Source organism: Melanaphis sacchari, unplaced genomic scaffold, assembly GCF_002803265.2.
Source record: "Melanaphis sacchari strain LSU unplaced genomic scaffold, SCAv2.0 Contig20_pilon_pilon, whole genome shotgun sequence".
Lineage (NCBI taxonomy): Eukaryota > Metazoa > Arthropoda > Insecta > Hemiptera > Aphididae > Melanaphis > Melanaphis sacchari.
The window spans coordinates 4,080,327-4,098,779 of NW_020271042.1; the positions used below are offsets into that span (position 1 = coordinate 4,080,327).

Genomic DNA, 18,453 nt, shown 5'->3' on the forward strand with positions numbered 1-18,453 from the left:
TTTCTTTTGTTTTTCTAAATTTGTTCTAACATACAAATGAAATGTAAAATAAATGTATGTCCTTAGTTATAGTAAATGAGGTATACATTTAGAGAACTATAAGCATGCATATTAAGTTATCAAAATCGATCATTTTTAAAAGTGTTTTTTTTTTACAGTACTGTTAGAAGTATTATCACCTAAAAATTTGTGTTAGAATGATTCAAATTAAGCTGTAAATTATTTTTTTTACGAGTGAAATAGTTTATAAATCGTCCGAATTTATGACATATTATGTCTAAATTGTTTTTATACTTATAGACTATACATTATATTGTATTAACTTAGTACATGTTTAGGAAGTTCGAAGTATTTATATATAAATGTAAGGTCATAGTATTGAGTACCGCCTTTATTGGATGCTTCCGGCGTATGCAGTTGTGAATACAATTCGGTACAATTCATTTAAGAATTTAAATAAATAAAAATATTTATAAAATAACTTTGACTAAATAGTATTTTATTAGTTACTGAAAATAGTTAATTATTCGAGTAAATCGTCATTATTTAAATATTAATATATTATGTAAGTGACGTATAAATATATACTGTATAGTCAGCAAAATGTCTTCGTGAAGGATTGTCGGGGATGTGGAGTGAAGCAAGGTGACTTATGATGGGGTTAGTATGTGTGTTAAATTTTTTGTGTAGTTTAAGGTAGGCAATTGTAACTTGGTTTACATATTTAATTTTCAGGTCGGAGTAGAGTATAAGGTTTTATTACTAACAAACCAGGTAGAATTTGTTATAGTGCGTAAGCATATGGGTTGGAATTAATGTATTTTTTGTATATTAATATACCGTAATGCTATACTGGAAAAATCAGCGCTTTGTAATTGTAAATAAGAATTTCGTGTTTCAGGTTTAGTTTTGATCGTAGTAGAGGACGTAGTAGATGTAATCTGGAGTTTAGTTTCTTTCTTTTATCGAATATGTGGTCTTTCCAGGTTAATCGATTGTCAAAAATGAGTCCTAAGTATTTAATTTGGTTGGTTTGTGGCGTTTGTGGTAATATTTGATTGTAAAATTTGACTGGTGGACATTTGTTTGGGCGAAGAGAGAATGTAGTGTAACTAGATTTGCTTGTATTAATTTTTATTTTCCATAGCGTTAACTAATTTTAAAGTAAGTTGAGGTGGTGTTGAAGTTAATAACTTGCAACTGTCGGATCGGAATCAGAAGCTAATATATTAGTATCGTCAGAATATGTATTAAGAATAGTGAGTGAGGATGTGGGTATATCTGCAATGTAAATTAAATATAAAAAGGGAGAGAGATCACTGCCTTGTGGTACTCCTGCGTTTACACTAAATTGGTTTGAAATTGAGTTATTTAAATTTATTTGGAAATAACGGTGGTTGAGATAGAATTAGAGTATTAAATAATTTGGGGTTGGAAAGTTTGTTTTTAGTTTGTGGATATGACAAATACTATGACTATTAATAATTATTTTTACGGAGTCTTAATGAGTAGGTAGATATTGGAAAAATGAAAATAAAAAATAAAATGAAAAACATTTTGTAGATGTAATTTAAAGTTGTTGAAAGTTGAGTTGAAACATTTATTTTAATATTTCAAAAGGCGTTAGAATAATAATGATATATTCCTAAAGGAGTTTTTTTTGCTCTTGGTTTGAATTCCAAACTATAGGTAAATCATTTTTAATTAATGTAAAATAGTATTTTCTAATGTAAATACTTTTAGAGAAAATAAAGGTTTAAAAACCTTTAAAATAATCACCCTTTATACAATAGTTCTATTTATTTTTATACTATTTAAAGGAGACTATATAAGTTACATATTTTATGTAATGTTAATAATTTTACTATTATGCTTCTTTCAAAAATAATTTCTTAAAAAACCACTGTTTAGTTCATCTATACCTATAAAGGTATAGATGGGTACATTTAAATTTATGTCAGTTATAAGTTATAACAAATCAATTCTTACCATTCTTGCTGACTGATAATGGTAGTCCATCGTTGTCCACAACTACTAAAGAACACGTAGCATCAAATCCGATACCTTTAACCTTTTCCGATGGTACACCTTCAGTGACTTCCTAAATTATGGCATTACGTATATTATATAAGTCGTGTCAAAATGTTTATCATACAATGATATACTATATGGATATGGTATTGACATTCCTATCTTCACTAAACATATATTATTGAACCAATTAAACAAAGGAAAGAGAAATGATAGTTTCACTCACACAAAAGCTTCTGTGCGTTAAAGAAACTAATACTTCAATAAAGGAAAAAAGATATGTAACGATGTTATGGTTAACAATGGTATCAGTTGTGTTGGATTATAAATTTTTATACAATGACACGTTCATAAGTTTATTATCAATATAGAGTAAATTGTACACTAAAGGACATTGTTATTTATTATTTTCATATGAATAATTTGTTTATAGACGCGTTGTAAAATGATACAGTTCTCATTCCTTACCCGCACGACTTTACAGCAACTACGCCATATGTCTTCGGATGATTGTTGATAAAAGTTTTCTTCGGGATTCCACGTTTGAATAATTTTGGTAGACTTTTTTAAAATTCTACCAGTATTGTCTACTAATGCCGCCCGAACACTTCCCGTCCCGACGTCCACTCCAATAAAATACATATTGTTTCTAAAATTAAGGAAATAAATAGCTACAGATAAAATAATAATAACAAATCAATAAATTAGAATTATTTTAAATTTGTATTGAACAAATGTATTATATTAAAATATTAATACTAACAAGCAATAAATATAAAAATGTTTTTTACGCATACGTCGAAAGGAAAGCGCGTCAAATACCTTCTATGAACTTACAATTCAAAATGTGAATGAATTAATGATCACAGCATAAAACGCTAAACAAGATTTTTACTTAAAGAATAAACTTGAATATCCGGTTAAGGCATCGATTATAAAATGGTAAATTTAAACGTATACCTTCAATACGTAATTAATAATAATTAATATTCATATGTATTATACATAGGTAATGAAATTTTAAATAATAATAATAATCTTAGGAAAAGAAATCTGACTCACGAACTTATGGGTACATAATAATATAATTAATTTACATACAAACATTAATCACTTGAAAATATAATAGGTATTTTTTTTAAATATTTGTTTTTATTTTATAGTTTTTTAAGTTTTTCCTTTTTTTAATGACAGTCTATATTATTAAATTCTTTATTTAAAAAAATCAAATAATTTTATTGCATTTCGATTTATTAAACTTAAATTTTGGACGAGTAATTTGTGATTTAAACTTTAAAGTTTAATTGAGCAGAGTAGAGTTATTTGACTGTACTCCGAAAAATGTTAGAACAACATCTCTCATTAAACTTTTGAATATATATACATATAAAATATAAAGTTATGATATAATTAGCTAATCATCTGAATTATTTTTTATATTTAATGAAATACTCCGAATAAAGATTTGTTTTGGAATATAAAATTAAATGTATGACGTTATTTAAAAAAATAAAAATACATATTTAAAAAATAATAAAGATAAAAATTATAAGCTTATGTACTCGTATTAAAAAAACATATTGTTTTGTAATGATTTAAAATTATGTAAAAAGTATTAAAAAAAAAAAAAAAAAAGATAGAAAGATAAATTTTAAAATAATGAATGACTTTGAAACAAATGTGACTTAAAAGTTAAAATATTATATTTTTGTTACTTATTCAGAATTTTACTTTGAGCAGCGTAGACGATTGTATAGGGTTATTACGTAAAAGTATTTTCTTGGTACACAACGGCGTCAATTATTTATTACGTAGTAAAAAGAAATGTATATGGTGTTCACCGATAAGTAAAAATAACACGAAGAGTCATGCGTATAATGATTGGCGATACTGCCAATATAAATTCGAATTTATCGACTAAATACAAGACGATTCTAATAGCATACCATGATTTTCATTTCATTGTGTATTAAGTAAGTAAAATTTTGTAAAGTTTACTTGAGTAAAAGTATTAAAATAGTTTTTAAGTACATTCTCAAATTCGTACTTTAAACACTTCTGAAAGTAATACCAATTTAAAATACATTCTCAAAATATTGATATTTTTAATTACTTTTTCTATTTTTTATAAGCATACTATTTTTAATTCAGTTAGATTAAAATTGTTCTAAAAATAAATAATGAATAAATGCACAAAAATTATAAACTATTACAAATTGGTTAGAAACTTTATTTTCATTTAAAAACACAATTTAAAATGTAATAGTTTTCAGGCTAAAATAATAGATTGAATTCAAGATTTCACTATAGTAGATACTTAAAATTACTAGGTACTATAATAATTATAAAATACTTAATCGAACTTTCAAATTGAAATTTAATTATCTATGTCCAATAATGCGGTATAAAACGTTAAATAAATTAAATGCTAAAAATCAAAATTGATTTTTAAGTAAAATTATTTAAATTAAATTTTTTTAAGTTTTTGTGAATAATTTTTTTAAGTATCTGCATTTGTACTCAAATATGTTTTATAGTACTTTTTATTTAAAAAACATGTTTTAAATACTTCTTGAACACTCGCCACAGAAGACAAACGTCTAAAACTTCTCTAGATATAATATTTGTTAATTTAGAATCAGTGCTAAATAATAAAGATATAATCAAATTTAAATATTTATGTTATAGCAAAATAAAAATTGAATCAATTAGCAGTTACTAGTCATCTCAATATTAAAACGTCCTAAATTATATGAACTCATCATTTATAGCATATCTACTTGCTACTACAACAATCATTAGATACATTGAAAACAACTAACTTGTACCAAAAGTCGTGACTTTCTCACAAAATGTAAATTATATTATGGTAATTACCTCTGGGGTGTCATTTGCGGTAAACAGGGTATGCAAATGCAGCATAGTAAGGGATAGTACATATTTTATCGATTTAATATTACAATAAAGTTATGTCATTAATTTTGAATTGTAACAATATGTAATTTCTATGATAAAAACAACAAAATTAAAATATTAAAAATATAAATTATGTTTCAAATTCAAATCGATGGCTGATATTTGTAAATAAATATGTTTTATATAATGATCGAAACGATTGAAATATTCGAATATTGATTTTTTTTTTGCCTTGACTTTAACTCAACATAGACCACTGCGATTTAATTAATTCAAATTTAAAACGATTTACGTCTAAGGTTCGACATTAATAGAATTAGGCATTTTATAATATATTGCAGAGTTGTAAATACTTTTGTTTACGTTTTGCATGGTCGTCAACTACTTCAGAAAAAAAGATAATAGTTTATTAAAAGACTTTGAAGGCAACATGAAACTTTATTAACTGCAATTTTAATCGCGATATTTTTAAAATTAAACGCAGGGCATATACAATAAAGAATTTAGCAATTGAATAATTAGTTATGAGTGTTATGACTTTGTTATAGAATGTTTATTGTAGATGTAGAACGCACATTACGGTCAGATGATACCCCACGCATAATTCATGATAATTTTAAATTTGAATGACATTTAAAGCTAAAATATGTTATTAAAATCTGGAGAAGTCGCTTTGCTCAGCATGAGCGTTTGTCATCATTAAGTAGGACACTATTATGATGTTATACATATTTTGAATTCAATGATAATTCATTGTATAGTTACGACGAAAGCCGATTTTGTGTGAAGACGGATTGTCAGGCTATATTTCTAAGGATATTCTAAATTTTTATTACTGTTACTGATTTATTTTTATACTAGTAGGTAGTAAGATATTTTAAAATCATTTTGAAATAACTTTTACATTAATATTAACATACCGTAGAACGGTGTGAATAGGTTCGTATTATAAGTTTAGTTTTTAATGTTATTATAGATATTGAGTTGCAAATTTCATTTGTTTTTTTTTTCAAATAACTTTTTTTTTTTGATATTTCATTTAATAATTTTATAAATTGAAAATTAAATTCAAATAATTTTTCAAATTTCAAAAACTGAAAAAACAAAATTTTTTAAAAAACAGGTAGATTATATTATGAAGTTTTCATTTGTATTAATTCATAACTAAAATGTCCATTAAAATGTAATATTTAAATTTATTAATGTGTATTGTGGGCTATGGTTTCTATTTATAGTATTAATATGAGGCCATATTATTATATTATGGTTGAAATTTATTTAATATTATAACATTTAATTTTCTATGTTATAGTATGAATTTATTAAATCATAAAAATTAAAATAATAATTATTTCATAATAATGCTTATTATAGAAGAGATGATTTTTGTGATTAAGTATATTAAATCGAAATTTGAAATTAAATAGTTCGAAAATCTCTAAAAATATTTACTTTACTTTTCAAAATAGTAATATCAATAGACAATATATATATAGTGTGACCACGGTTTAAGGTACCATCAAATATCTTAGCTGGATGACCTTGTATTGAAGTAAATATTTATGCCTAGGGAGTATTTAAATACACATTTATTTATGGTTTTCAATTTTTTTACGCTTTTGGTAATACAACTTACACTTTTTTAAAGGGAACACTTATTTTTTTTTTTTACATATTCGAATAGATTATTTTTTTTAAAACGCTTTTTGTACAAAAAGTTTTTTTCTATTTACAAAACTGACTAAGTTAGAGAAGTTAAAATTTGTGGTTATACATAAAAATTTCGTATTTAACGAAATTTTCACTTAAAACCACTGGAAATAATAAAATAAATGTTTAATTTTCCTTATCTGTTTACAAGTAATAACTTAATATGCAATTTTTGACAAAATCTGTTTTTTTTTTATTTAGTGTAACTCAAAAATAGATAACCGTAGAAACTTGAGATTTTCACTTAATGTTTATTTAATTATTTTCTATTTACGATAAAATTTTAAAATGTTCATGGTATTTTTTTTATGAGTGTCAATTTTTTGTTCTTGGTTTTTTTCTGGATAGAAATGCTTGAAAATTTAATACAAAGTTCTTCATAATCTGATTATTTCTCATTTAAAAAATAATGAATATAATATATACACACAGTATTTTTTTTATATGCATTGGAATTAAAATTTTCTAAATCACAAAAAATTGCAAACTATTTTGTTATTAAAAATTCTTTTAAACTTTTCTTTTTATATTTAAGTTTAAAAATGTAAAACGAGATTTCTTATAAAGAAGTTTATAATTAAACCTTAAAATCTAAATGAAATTTCTTATTTAACCGATAAATAACGATGTAAATTATTTTGTTATAATTTAAAACCATTATTTGTAGGAATTAAAAACTTTTTCGTACGTTTTATTATTATAAATTTTACTATATGCAATGGCATTTTTGATTTATTTTAAAGTATTATCTAAGTTACTAGAATCACAGATACTATTAATTTTTTTTTACTGTTTTTTTTTTTACGTTATTTTTAACAGAAATATGCTATTAAATTTTGAGTTATATAAGTTGACATAATATGGTTTGAATACATATATCATTATAATAATTAAATACTAATAAATGATAATATAATAATTAATAAATGCAATATTTTCAGAAAAAATTATATCATACTACAATATTACTAAAATTAAAATAAATTACTTTAATAGCTATATCAATTAAATATATCTTTAGGTTGATAGTAAATCTTAGAACAGAATTATTATCCATTTGCAATAATAAATGATACGTAATTTAATTTAAATTTAACACATTAATAATAGTGACCCACTCAACATCTTATGTATTGCAGAGTACCACTCACCTGCATACCTTTTTATTGTAGATGACTTCATGAGTAGGAGCTTTAAAAGAATCCCTTATAAATTTGAAAAAATGCAATACTCTACATTTGTCAAGTTAAATAGTTATATTTACAAACATAATCGATGAATTTTTTTTTGAAATGATGAGCGTTAATGATTCTGGTTTATTATCACACGTCAGCCACCCATACATATTACGTACAATGACTGAAAACTGTTTAATTTTTTTTTGTATTTTTAAAAATAAATTCCTACGTGTATATAAGTAAATACATAGCATATAACAAAAATTTGTAGATATGTAACAGCATAATAAGTAATAAATAATCGTATAAAAAAAATAAATAAATGATATTTGTATCATATTCTTAACCTCTATAAATTAAACTTGAGATACGTGGTAATTTTTATAAATTATTTTTATTGCAATTGTTTTAAAATTATTTTCATTTCTATAACTTGACACTATACATAGCTATCGCCTATCAGTTTAAACAAAATATTATCCTACATCACCCAATCCTCCTACCTACCAAAACCACGTTGAATAGGTTTGCATTGTTATAGGTTGTTTCGAATAATTCAATACGACTTTTACCAGATGTGTGTCTAATTTTCTTAATTATTATTTTTTTTCGTTTTGTTACAAAAGCAAGTATATAATAAGGTATTTAAATGTTTTACTTATTTTTCCCTAATATTTATTCACTAACTATTTAAACAAAGCATATGTTTAAACACTTGTGCAATACTGTTTTACAAGTATAAAACCTAGTGATTTTTTATCAAAAGTTTGTTCAAACAAATATATCACCGCATCGCACAAGATAGCGATAATTTACAGTATGGGAAGTTATCAATTATGTGTGGCCGTCATGGCAATAGCTAGTTTAGCCACAGCACAGGTAAAAACTAACTAAATATTATACAGAGTGATTCGCTAAGTATACTCATTGCTTTTTTTCCTTCGATAATGAACAATTAAATTCTGATGTTTGAAATATTCTAGTTAAATAATGTCATTTTTAAATACTTAGATTTTTTTATGACATTTAAGGAGTGTTCTGTGGTGATATCAACTTTTTTCCAATAAAAATCACATTTTTATTGCAAGTTATTAAGTATAAGACGTTTTTATAAAAATTGATATATTCAAATCGAAATTCGAATGAGTAGTTTTTGAGTCATTTAATGTTGTATACTAAGAATAATAGCATAAATAGGTCCATTAAAATAGCTTTGAAAGATATGGGGGGCTATTATGATGATTTGAACATTATAGTAAATACCTAGTTTTAATCTATATCAGTATTTTATACTCTTTAAAAATTATTTGAGTTTAATATTAATTTATTATATACCATATATAATATAATCTATCTATGTATAATTAATACCATAACATATAAGCATCAATAGTTTCAAATATTTTATTTATTTTATAGTTTACTAAAATTATTTTTTAATGAATATCATTCTTAGGATATGCATTTGAATAATTCAGAATCTACACATTCAAACTTTCATTTAGATTATATAACAACATTTTTAAAATATAACTTGCTAAATACTTTAAAGTAAAGGTTGATTCAGTACAATGTACTCTTTAAGTGATGTAATAAATCTAAGCCCTTGTTATTTATACTTCAACGTATTAAAAATCAGAATTTAAGTTAATTAATTACTAAATAAAAAATAGTAGTGAACATATTTGATAAATCACCCTGTACGTATTATAATTAAATATCATTAATATTATTATTTTCTGAAATACACATTGAATATTAATATCCAATTTAAAATATGGTTGACAAACATGGAATGTATCGCATGCCAGACACGGCCTGTACACGTTCTGGCGATGCAGTAATGTGCACTAAAAATTATTATTAATAATAACTATTAATAGTTTTTTTTTTTAATAAAATCTATCGAGTATACATAGCGTAATATATTACTTAAATAAGCAATGTTCAAACGAATTGCATAGATTGGAGGAGGAAGAAAAGTATATATTTGGAACATGATGTTTCAATTTGTTAAGTTTAGAATCACATCAAATATATATTTATTTTGTTTTGTAAGACACGTCTTTTTATATATATCTCAAATTTTAATTTCAGAACTTTGTGTTCGTTTTTTACTACGTTTTTGATAAACTGTTTGTGTTATATACATTATCAGTGTGAGTAAAACTAACGATGTGTAAAATATTCAACGACTGTGGTTTTTTTAAAAGCCGCTTTAAATTTGTCTACCAATCGTTGTACAACAGTCTTGTTAAATATTCATCTATAAACTTGTAAACGCTGATACGGATTAACACATACTTAATACGCTTAAAAACAACGATCTGATTTGGTTCAACCTGAAATATACGTAGGTATTTAATACACAACAACCCGAGTTAAATGCGTAAGCTTTATATATTTGAATAAAACTTCTAAATTTTGTATAATTAGAATTATTGGCGTAAATAGAAGGGAGGCTTGTGGCGAAATTAAATTCTCCCTTTCAAATTCAATCATTTCCTCACTATAACTAAGTAATAATGAGTAAATGTAACTTTTCCCTATAACTTTGGAATAAACCCAATAAAAATAATTGAAAAAAAAAAAAACTATTTAAAGCATTGTTTTTGTGGTACAGTAACAGTATATGTATGTTTAATTAATGATAATAAATATTGACGATAAGTATTATTTTACTAAAAAAATCATTATTATTACTTATTAGAATACCTAAATATACCATGGCCAAAAAATAAAACTTGGATATATCAGATAGGGCGTGACCCGTTTCGCCCAAATTTTGTATTAGTAAGATTTCCATTTTGCCCAGACTAGTTTATACCAATTTAAAATTTAGTTGGCAATTGTTCAGTCAAGTACTGTTGTACATTATACTTAAGTATTATTTAGCGTTACCCAGAGAATACCATGAGGAGGCACTTTATTCTCCAAAATTTTATACGACTCTTTATTCTCCAAATTTTTTTTTTAAATTTTAAATTGACTTTGCGTTAAAAAAAATGTTAGTATTAACAAGTACATTAAATAAATTATTTAAAAAAAATTCACATGCAATCAAAGGTTTTAATTTTGTCACAAATATATTTGATACTTACACACTATAAATTTCACATATAAATTTAACTATACAAATTGTATAAACAATATTGCCGTTATTTTGAAAAATAAACGAGATTTGATGTCAGAATGCCCAACTGATGTCTGATGATAGAGTTATTAAATATTGTGATTATTTAATAAACAATTATATTTCTGAGGATAGTACATTTACTCTTAGTCTATGGGCATGTAACACAGCGAGTGTACTGCTTACGATGGATACGTGTGAGTCTCCTCGGGGTGTTCTCTAGGTAACGCTAAATGATACTTAAATATAATGTACAACAATACTTGACTGAACTATTGCCAACTTAATTTTAAATTGGTATAAACTAGTCTGGGCGACATGAGAATCTTACAATTACAAAATTTGGGCGAAACGGGCATCTGTACGAAACGGGTACGGTCATTTTTGGGCGAAACAGGTCCCGCCCATCAGATTTATGATTAAAGTTATAATTTTAACAGTACCTAGGTATATTCTATCTTTTTAAATATTTACAGCTAAAAATGACTATATGTCTAATCATGCATTGAACGTTATTTTATTACTATAAGATGGTTAAATATTTTATTGAGTTCATCTATATGGACTAGATTACCAAATTTATTTATCTTCATTATCTATAGTCCATACTGATTATTTAACGATATAAATATTGATAATACTGTCAATTTATTTGCATAATAAAACTAATTTTTTTTTTTTGAAATAAAAAATATACCATGTTAAAATAAATTCTATTTATTACGTTTAAAACTGTAGTTGGATGGTTAGGTTTGTAGTTTCCTATAAAAATTAGGCTATTTACAATAATTTAGCCCATGGTTGGAGATTGGGGGAAAATGTATTATTTTGATTGAACTAATATTTACTTATAATCATTTATGCGATGTCAGAGAATTATTCCGTGTAATATACGTATATACCTATATTTTATGTATTATATGTGCACAGAAAACTAGCTACGTTGATGTGTCTGCTGCCTACCCCACTGCCGATGAATTCAATGAGCCGAAAGACGAGTTAGAATCAGAAATAGAGCACCATCAATGTGATGAATACAGATCGAAGATCTGGGACAAAGCATTTAGCAATCCAGCGACTATGGGACTAATGGATGTAGTGTTTGAAACAAATAACGAATTGGGCGCCGACGAAGTGTGTTCAGACACGATTCGGGTCCTAATTAACTTCATCAATGTGATGGCCACCGACCAAAGCGCTCACTTCTCGACAGGTATGTTGGGCAAGATGTTGGCGTTCATTGCGAGGGAGGTGGATGTGACTTCGGACAATTTCAAAGAGACAAGGCAGGTGATCGAACGCATCGCAACAAATGTTGAGATTCGTAACTATATCAGGAACTTAATCTTCCGGTCCATAAACTTGATCAAAGAACCAGAGATGAGAAGTCGACTACTTAGAGTAACTAAAGCTTTCGAGAGTCTGATTGTACCGTCCAAAGACGAGAAAAAGTCAACCAGAAGATTAAGGGGTTAGGCAATGCTCCCGCCAAGATAGCCATGGGTACCATGGATAAGATTGGAAGTTTCTTACATAATTTCTAATAAACACGTCCATACAATAGATTAGTGATATTTATATACATTAAGTGTAAACTCTTTACAAATATTTTAATATCTTATCTCACCTCCTTCCCTCACCGAAAGTCATTTTAATTTTTTGTACAATATCACACATTAGGTATTATTTGATTCACCACTCATCGTTATTATTGAAATAAATACTATCGTTATTGTTATTTTTATTTTTGTCTCTTAATATACTCAACTGATTAACGTTTAATACATTATTCATTTGTCCTGAAAGAATTCCTTGTGATTTTTAATGCTATTTAAATGTGCATACGGGAATCGCGAACCTGATGTGCAACAAAAAAAAAAGTTTCACTATAAAACAAAAATAGACTATCATTATAATATTATTAACAAGAAGATTTGGACTGTGAAGACAAGACGAAAACAATTAAGTGATTGAATAACAAATGAAATAAGTACATCATATAGGTCGTATTTATAGGATTATTATTATTATTATTATGTTTGATTGAAACATCAGGTACCTAAAATAAGAGGCGTTTAAACCTAGAAATTTGTTGTTTGTTATTACTTAAACTGAGAGAGCTTCCGATAATCAATAATTAGGTACTTTTCTTTATTTGATCACTTACAAAGACAAAGTGTAGTTTAATTTATAATTTATAAGCACATTTAATGTAATAATCAAAAATCTAGTAAATATATGTTGTATTTTTATAAATACCATTTTAGCAGGTAGCATTAAAATAAATATTAATGTTTTGTTTAATTGTTATTAATTGTTATGTATACACTAAATTAATAATTGTTATTGTGGCCTGGTATGGCGCGGCAGTTGTCTCAGTCACTAATGTGTTTTGATGTCAAGAATCGGCACACACACACACACACACACACGTGTTCCAACCGTACTATACAAAATTTTACAAACTTTACACAAAAAAATCTACTGTTCCTATCCACAACTAATAGCCTTAGTTGCCGGACTTCAATAAGATCAAAAAAAAAAAATAATAAAAAAATGATTGTTAAAAACTTAAAAATATCTGTTACTATACTGATGTTTAATAATATAATAAGCTAGGACCTATATACTAAGTTATAGATAGATATTATAATTTTAAATATAATAATTCATTGTAGCCTGTAGGATGTTGTACTCGTGTGTATTCCGATGTGAAATATTACACATTTTACTTTCGGAATAATCCAGTTTATTCTGCTAAATTTTATGTAAGAATGCATTAACTTATTATAAAATTTATAACATTTGACGTTTAGAATATGTATAGATTTCAACTTTTTTTTTGTTAATATTTTTATTTGAAAACAAGTTATATAATCATTTTAAAATTATTAATTTATAATATTATTATATAATTTAATGCATCACATAATTTCTTTATTAGACTAAATTATAGTAATATGAAAAAAAATTGTTTTACGCTGAAATTTTAAATTTTGTTTAAAACCTACAGGCCTCTTGAGTAGGACCTTGACTACAGTTAGTCCAGAAAATGGATGGTTTAGACAATACTCTCCATATAATATTCATCCTTAAGGTTAACACGTAGAAGTATTTAGCTAAGATTTACAATACGAGTGTTAAAATAATGTTACATGTGTTGCCTTCACGTTTTAAAAAAATATAAAATAGGAAATTTGCGTTCAGAAATTACAATTTTGGTTATTATTTTTAATTTTAAAAAGAATTGATCAATTATCAAACTCAATGGTAAGAATATTATCTAATGCATCTTATATGGGCTTTTATTGATTGTAAATTTTAAAGCGAATAGTAAGTATTTTAAAATTGTAATTTTTATACAGTTATACATAATTATAAGCTTATAACTTACTTGAAAATTTAAATATCAGTACAATTTTATGAAGCGTTCTAGATAATATTTTTACCTTTAAGTTTGATGAATAGTTGATTCACTCCCATATTAAATTTCAACTGCTGTAGATAGCTTTGACTTTAAGTCTTTAACGATCAATAACCATTTTAAATTGGTGGTGATTGAATCATTGAAAGTGTAAAATGTCGATAAATTTATTTCACTCGTATTATACAAGTTATTATCCCTAGATTTTTTATGTTTAAAACTTTAATCGTGTTATTTACTATATATACTATTATGTACTATCGCCTATCAGGTTACAATCGACTACATGAAGGAAAATTAGCTTAAGTCAAAAATGAATATGATAACGCATATGTGTACAGGTTGTAAAAGTACAATAACATTATATCTACGAACATATAATTTATTTATCCATTGTCTCAATTCCATTTAAACTGTTCAATTTAAATTTTGAAATTTCTTTATGCAGATTATAATTAGTCTAGTAAGGTAACTAGAGTAGATGTTATTTAGCTTTTCCATGTATTAAATCCATAAAATAAAACAAAATAATTATATAAAATAATTCAACTATGTCATAAAAATACATATTTTATGTTAATAATTAAATTTCAGAGGTTATTAGTGCGTAATAAATCTATAAAAATCAATATTAAACTATTTTCAAACAATATACGATTCATTAATACTTATTACACATAACATAATTTATTGAAAATATTTTTTTAATACATTATTTTAATATTTAGATATACAAATATATAACAATAAAATAATATTATATTATGATATTTAGGTTTAAAAAATACATAATATAATATTGCAATTAATAGATTGACGTGCAGTATACCAATATAGAGTATAAAGTATAGATTACACTCATGAAAACAAACAATTATGTGATTATTTACATTTAGCTTAATTATAGACTGTTAAACATTTTAAAAATTATAAATAAGAAAATAAAAAATATTTACTTACAATAATACAATTATAACCGTAATAATATCGTATTACTAAATACCACGATGGTCGATGTATACAATGATGGTTAATGACACTGTGTAAGAAAAAACTGTACTAAATAATATTCACAGGCAGTGTATGCAAAAACAACTGACTTTTAATCAAATCACTGCTGACAAACTTAAAAAACTGCTATTTGGCCTGATAAGAGTTAATTAGTACGGTTCAATGTCCGTTAAAAATATGTAGTACAACTAAATATTTAGATGTACGTACAACACATTTTTTCATGTAATCACTGATTTAATTCATTATTGCCATCATCATTTTTTTAATTTTTTTGTTTATGAGCGCTTGAAGACTGAAGTAAAGATTTAATAATTTTTTGTACATGAAAAGCTTAATTATAGGATCTTTAATAAGTATTAAGATTAGTATGCGAATTCTATACCTTTATAACATATCTTAGACTTTTACTGTTTCATATAAATTGAAATTTTAATACATTGCTACGTTTACAGATTAATGAAAACATTAACGTAAAATACCCTATTTATTTTCAAACAATTTTTGCTATAAATTTATAATTCAAAAATTTGTAATCATAAAAGTTAAAAAAAAATTACATTTATTTTAAGCTATTTATACATTTTTGAAGTAAATTTTAGTAATTTATAATATAATAAATATGTTGTATTAGACCAAAATTAGTTTACCGTACTAAAAATATAAATAAAAATTACAATAAATAATTATAAAAAATTATAATTTTATGTTTTTTTTTTTAATTTCCTAAAATATCTTATGTGGGATTTTATATTAGTTTTTAAAGCTTTTGACCAAGAATAAAAATAATAATAATTATATATGGTTAATAATAATTTTATCGCTGAGTGATCTTATGCTAATTATTTTTAAAACTTTTTACTAAAAAACTTATGAATTACAAGTTATCTTGTATTATACATTTTAAGGAATTTAAATGGATTTTAAAAATTTTAAAACAATATTTATATTTTTGTTATTTAACTTGCTCATTAAAAAAAAAAAAAGTGAGCATGTATTCTTAATATTTATCAATTAAACTGTAAAATTTACTATTAAGAACCTATATTTTTATTAAACATTTATAGGTACATCGTAAAAAAGTAAAATTTCAAATGTCTAGATACATATTAATTTTAATTTTTTTTTATATCATACCTATTTACTAAATTCTAATATAAATATTCGGTAAGGAATGTAAATCTCTAGAAGTATTTATTTTGAATAGAATAAAAAAAAAACGAAATTGATTTTTGTCAAATACTGGTTCTATGTAAAAATTAATTCTCGTGTTTCTCAATTTTTGTTTTTTGTTTTAACTGATTATTTTAAAATCTACTGGACATTTTTACTTTTAAATTTCTAAAATATCGATTGGATTAAATTTTCTATTATAAATTACATCCAAAATTGAAATTTGAAATGTCTTTACTGTAAGTTCTAAAAGTTAATGTCTAGTAAATAACTAAGTAATTAAACTTGCGTTATTGTAAGATCAAAATAGACATTTATATTTTCGCTCAATACTTAATGTGTAAAGAGATATTTCATTTTTTAAATGTTGAATAGTATTAATATAGTATAATATAATGTCTTGAAGTTAAAATAATGTTAATAATAAAAAAAATATGTATCTGTTATAATATTATGGCTCTCATCTCTGAAGTACTACAACGTCCATAAAGTATAATGGACAGATTTTTGAACTGGATTTACATTGTTCATTATTTAGACGTTCAATTTGTGATAGTTATTAAAAAAATAACGAGTTGATTTAATGTTATAGATTTTTAATAAATAGTGAAAATAAATTATTAATTATAATTCGATGGTAATGTGGGGTAACTTTGTATTGATGAGAAATGACAGTTGGTTACATCATATTATTATGTATACTCATTCGGTTAAATAATTATGTTTCGTTTCCATTGTTCAACGTACAAAATTAGGTCAACGATCTCTTATTAAATATTTATTTTATTTATATTGGTATGATGGAATTATGGTGTAATTAAACAAAATTATAAAAACTATAAAAGCTACATGTCATCGTGTGCCTAATATTTATTTTCCTAAGGATTAGAATTTAGAATTGCATGAAATCAGTGATTTTATTTTCGACGAAAAAAAAATGGTATGTGTTTAATATTTATATAATTTTTTTTTTATTATTATTATTTTTACTATTAAAAAAAAAAACAGAGATTTAATATACTTTTTATAAATATTAATCTGTACATAGCACAAAAAGTAAGACTTAACAAAAATGATTTTAATTGTATAAATAGTATCTTTATTTAATTTATTTTAAAATTACTAGAATAAGATACTTATCTTTCAATTAATGATGATTTGGAAATTATAGATTAATTTACTATTTATTTCACTAATAATTTTATTGCATATTTTAATAGCTTAAATTATATATAAATCCCAATCTTAAATTATTCTTGACTATTGATTTGTATGAATACTTATAAGACATTTTACCGGACTTTGGTGTGTGATATAAGTTGCCTTATTTGTATAATTTATATATATATATATATACACTAAAAGAATAAGGTTTTAATGAAATTATATGTGTATATATATATATGCATATGTACTGCTTACACACACACCCACACATATACATATGCGTCAAGTCACCTAGACAACAGGCGCGTTTGATTAATGAACTAACAACCCCTACACATGTTGAAAGGATTAAATCCAACGACGTCTGGTCTTTTTTTTCCTATTCAATAAAGTGATAATCGTCAAAAATCCTATGGGGCTGCTGACATTTTATTGTGATGTGTCGACATGATCATATAAAAATAATAATAATAACAATACCTAATACATCCATGTGCTTACACGCCTTACACACACGAAATAATATTAAAATATGAAAACCTTCAAGCTGATTACTATGTTTTTTTTTTTTTATTTAACATAAAAAGGTAATAACGAACAAGTATTATCATAAGCATAAGCACGTATGGTATTCAATTATTATAAAGAATGTTCGTTAAGTTGATTATCAGCTATTCCAATCTCATGTTTTACTAATGTTATGTAATGGA

The 18,453-nt window shown here is 24.6% G+C and overlaps 2 protein-coding genes across 5 annotated transcripts in view; one reads left to right on the top strand and one right to left on the bottom strand.

Moving 5' to 3' along the window:
* LOC112593800 (FGGY carbohydrate kinase domain-containing protein) overlaps positions 1–18,453 on the bottom strand; it is a 31,066-nt gene that overhangs the window by 10,574 nt on the left and 2,039 nt on the right. For 2 of the 4 annotated variants that reach the window (XM_025338346.1, XM_025338345.1), the window contains exons 1-3: positions 2,795–2,870; positions 2,500–2,680; positions 1,990–2,101 (exon numbers count right to left, since the gene is read on the bottom strand). In XM_025338346.1, coding sequence (XP_025194131.1) covers positions 1,990–2,101; positions 2,500–2,680; positions 2,795–2,826 — 325 coding nt within the window. In that variant the 5' untranslated portion in view covers positions 2,827–2,870. Of the gene's footprint in view, positions 1–1,989; positions 2,102–2,499; positions 2,681–2,794; positions 2,871–15,352; positions 15,566–18,453 lie in introns of those variants that run through there. The other 2 variants (XM_025338347.1, XM_025338349.1) reach the window with 2 other exon arrangements.
* On the top strand, positions 8,537–12,750 carry LOC112593802. The gene is made up of 2 exons (XM_025338353.1): positions 8,537–8,714; positions 11,899–12,750. Exons 1-2 carry the CDS (start codon positions 8,655–8,657, stop codon positions 12,442–12,444), a joined length of 606 nt encoding a protein of 201 aa, XP_025194138.1. The 5' UTR covers positions 8,537–8,654; the 3' UTR covers positions 12,445–12,750.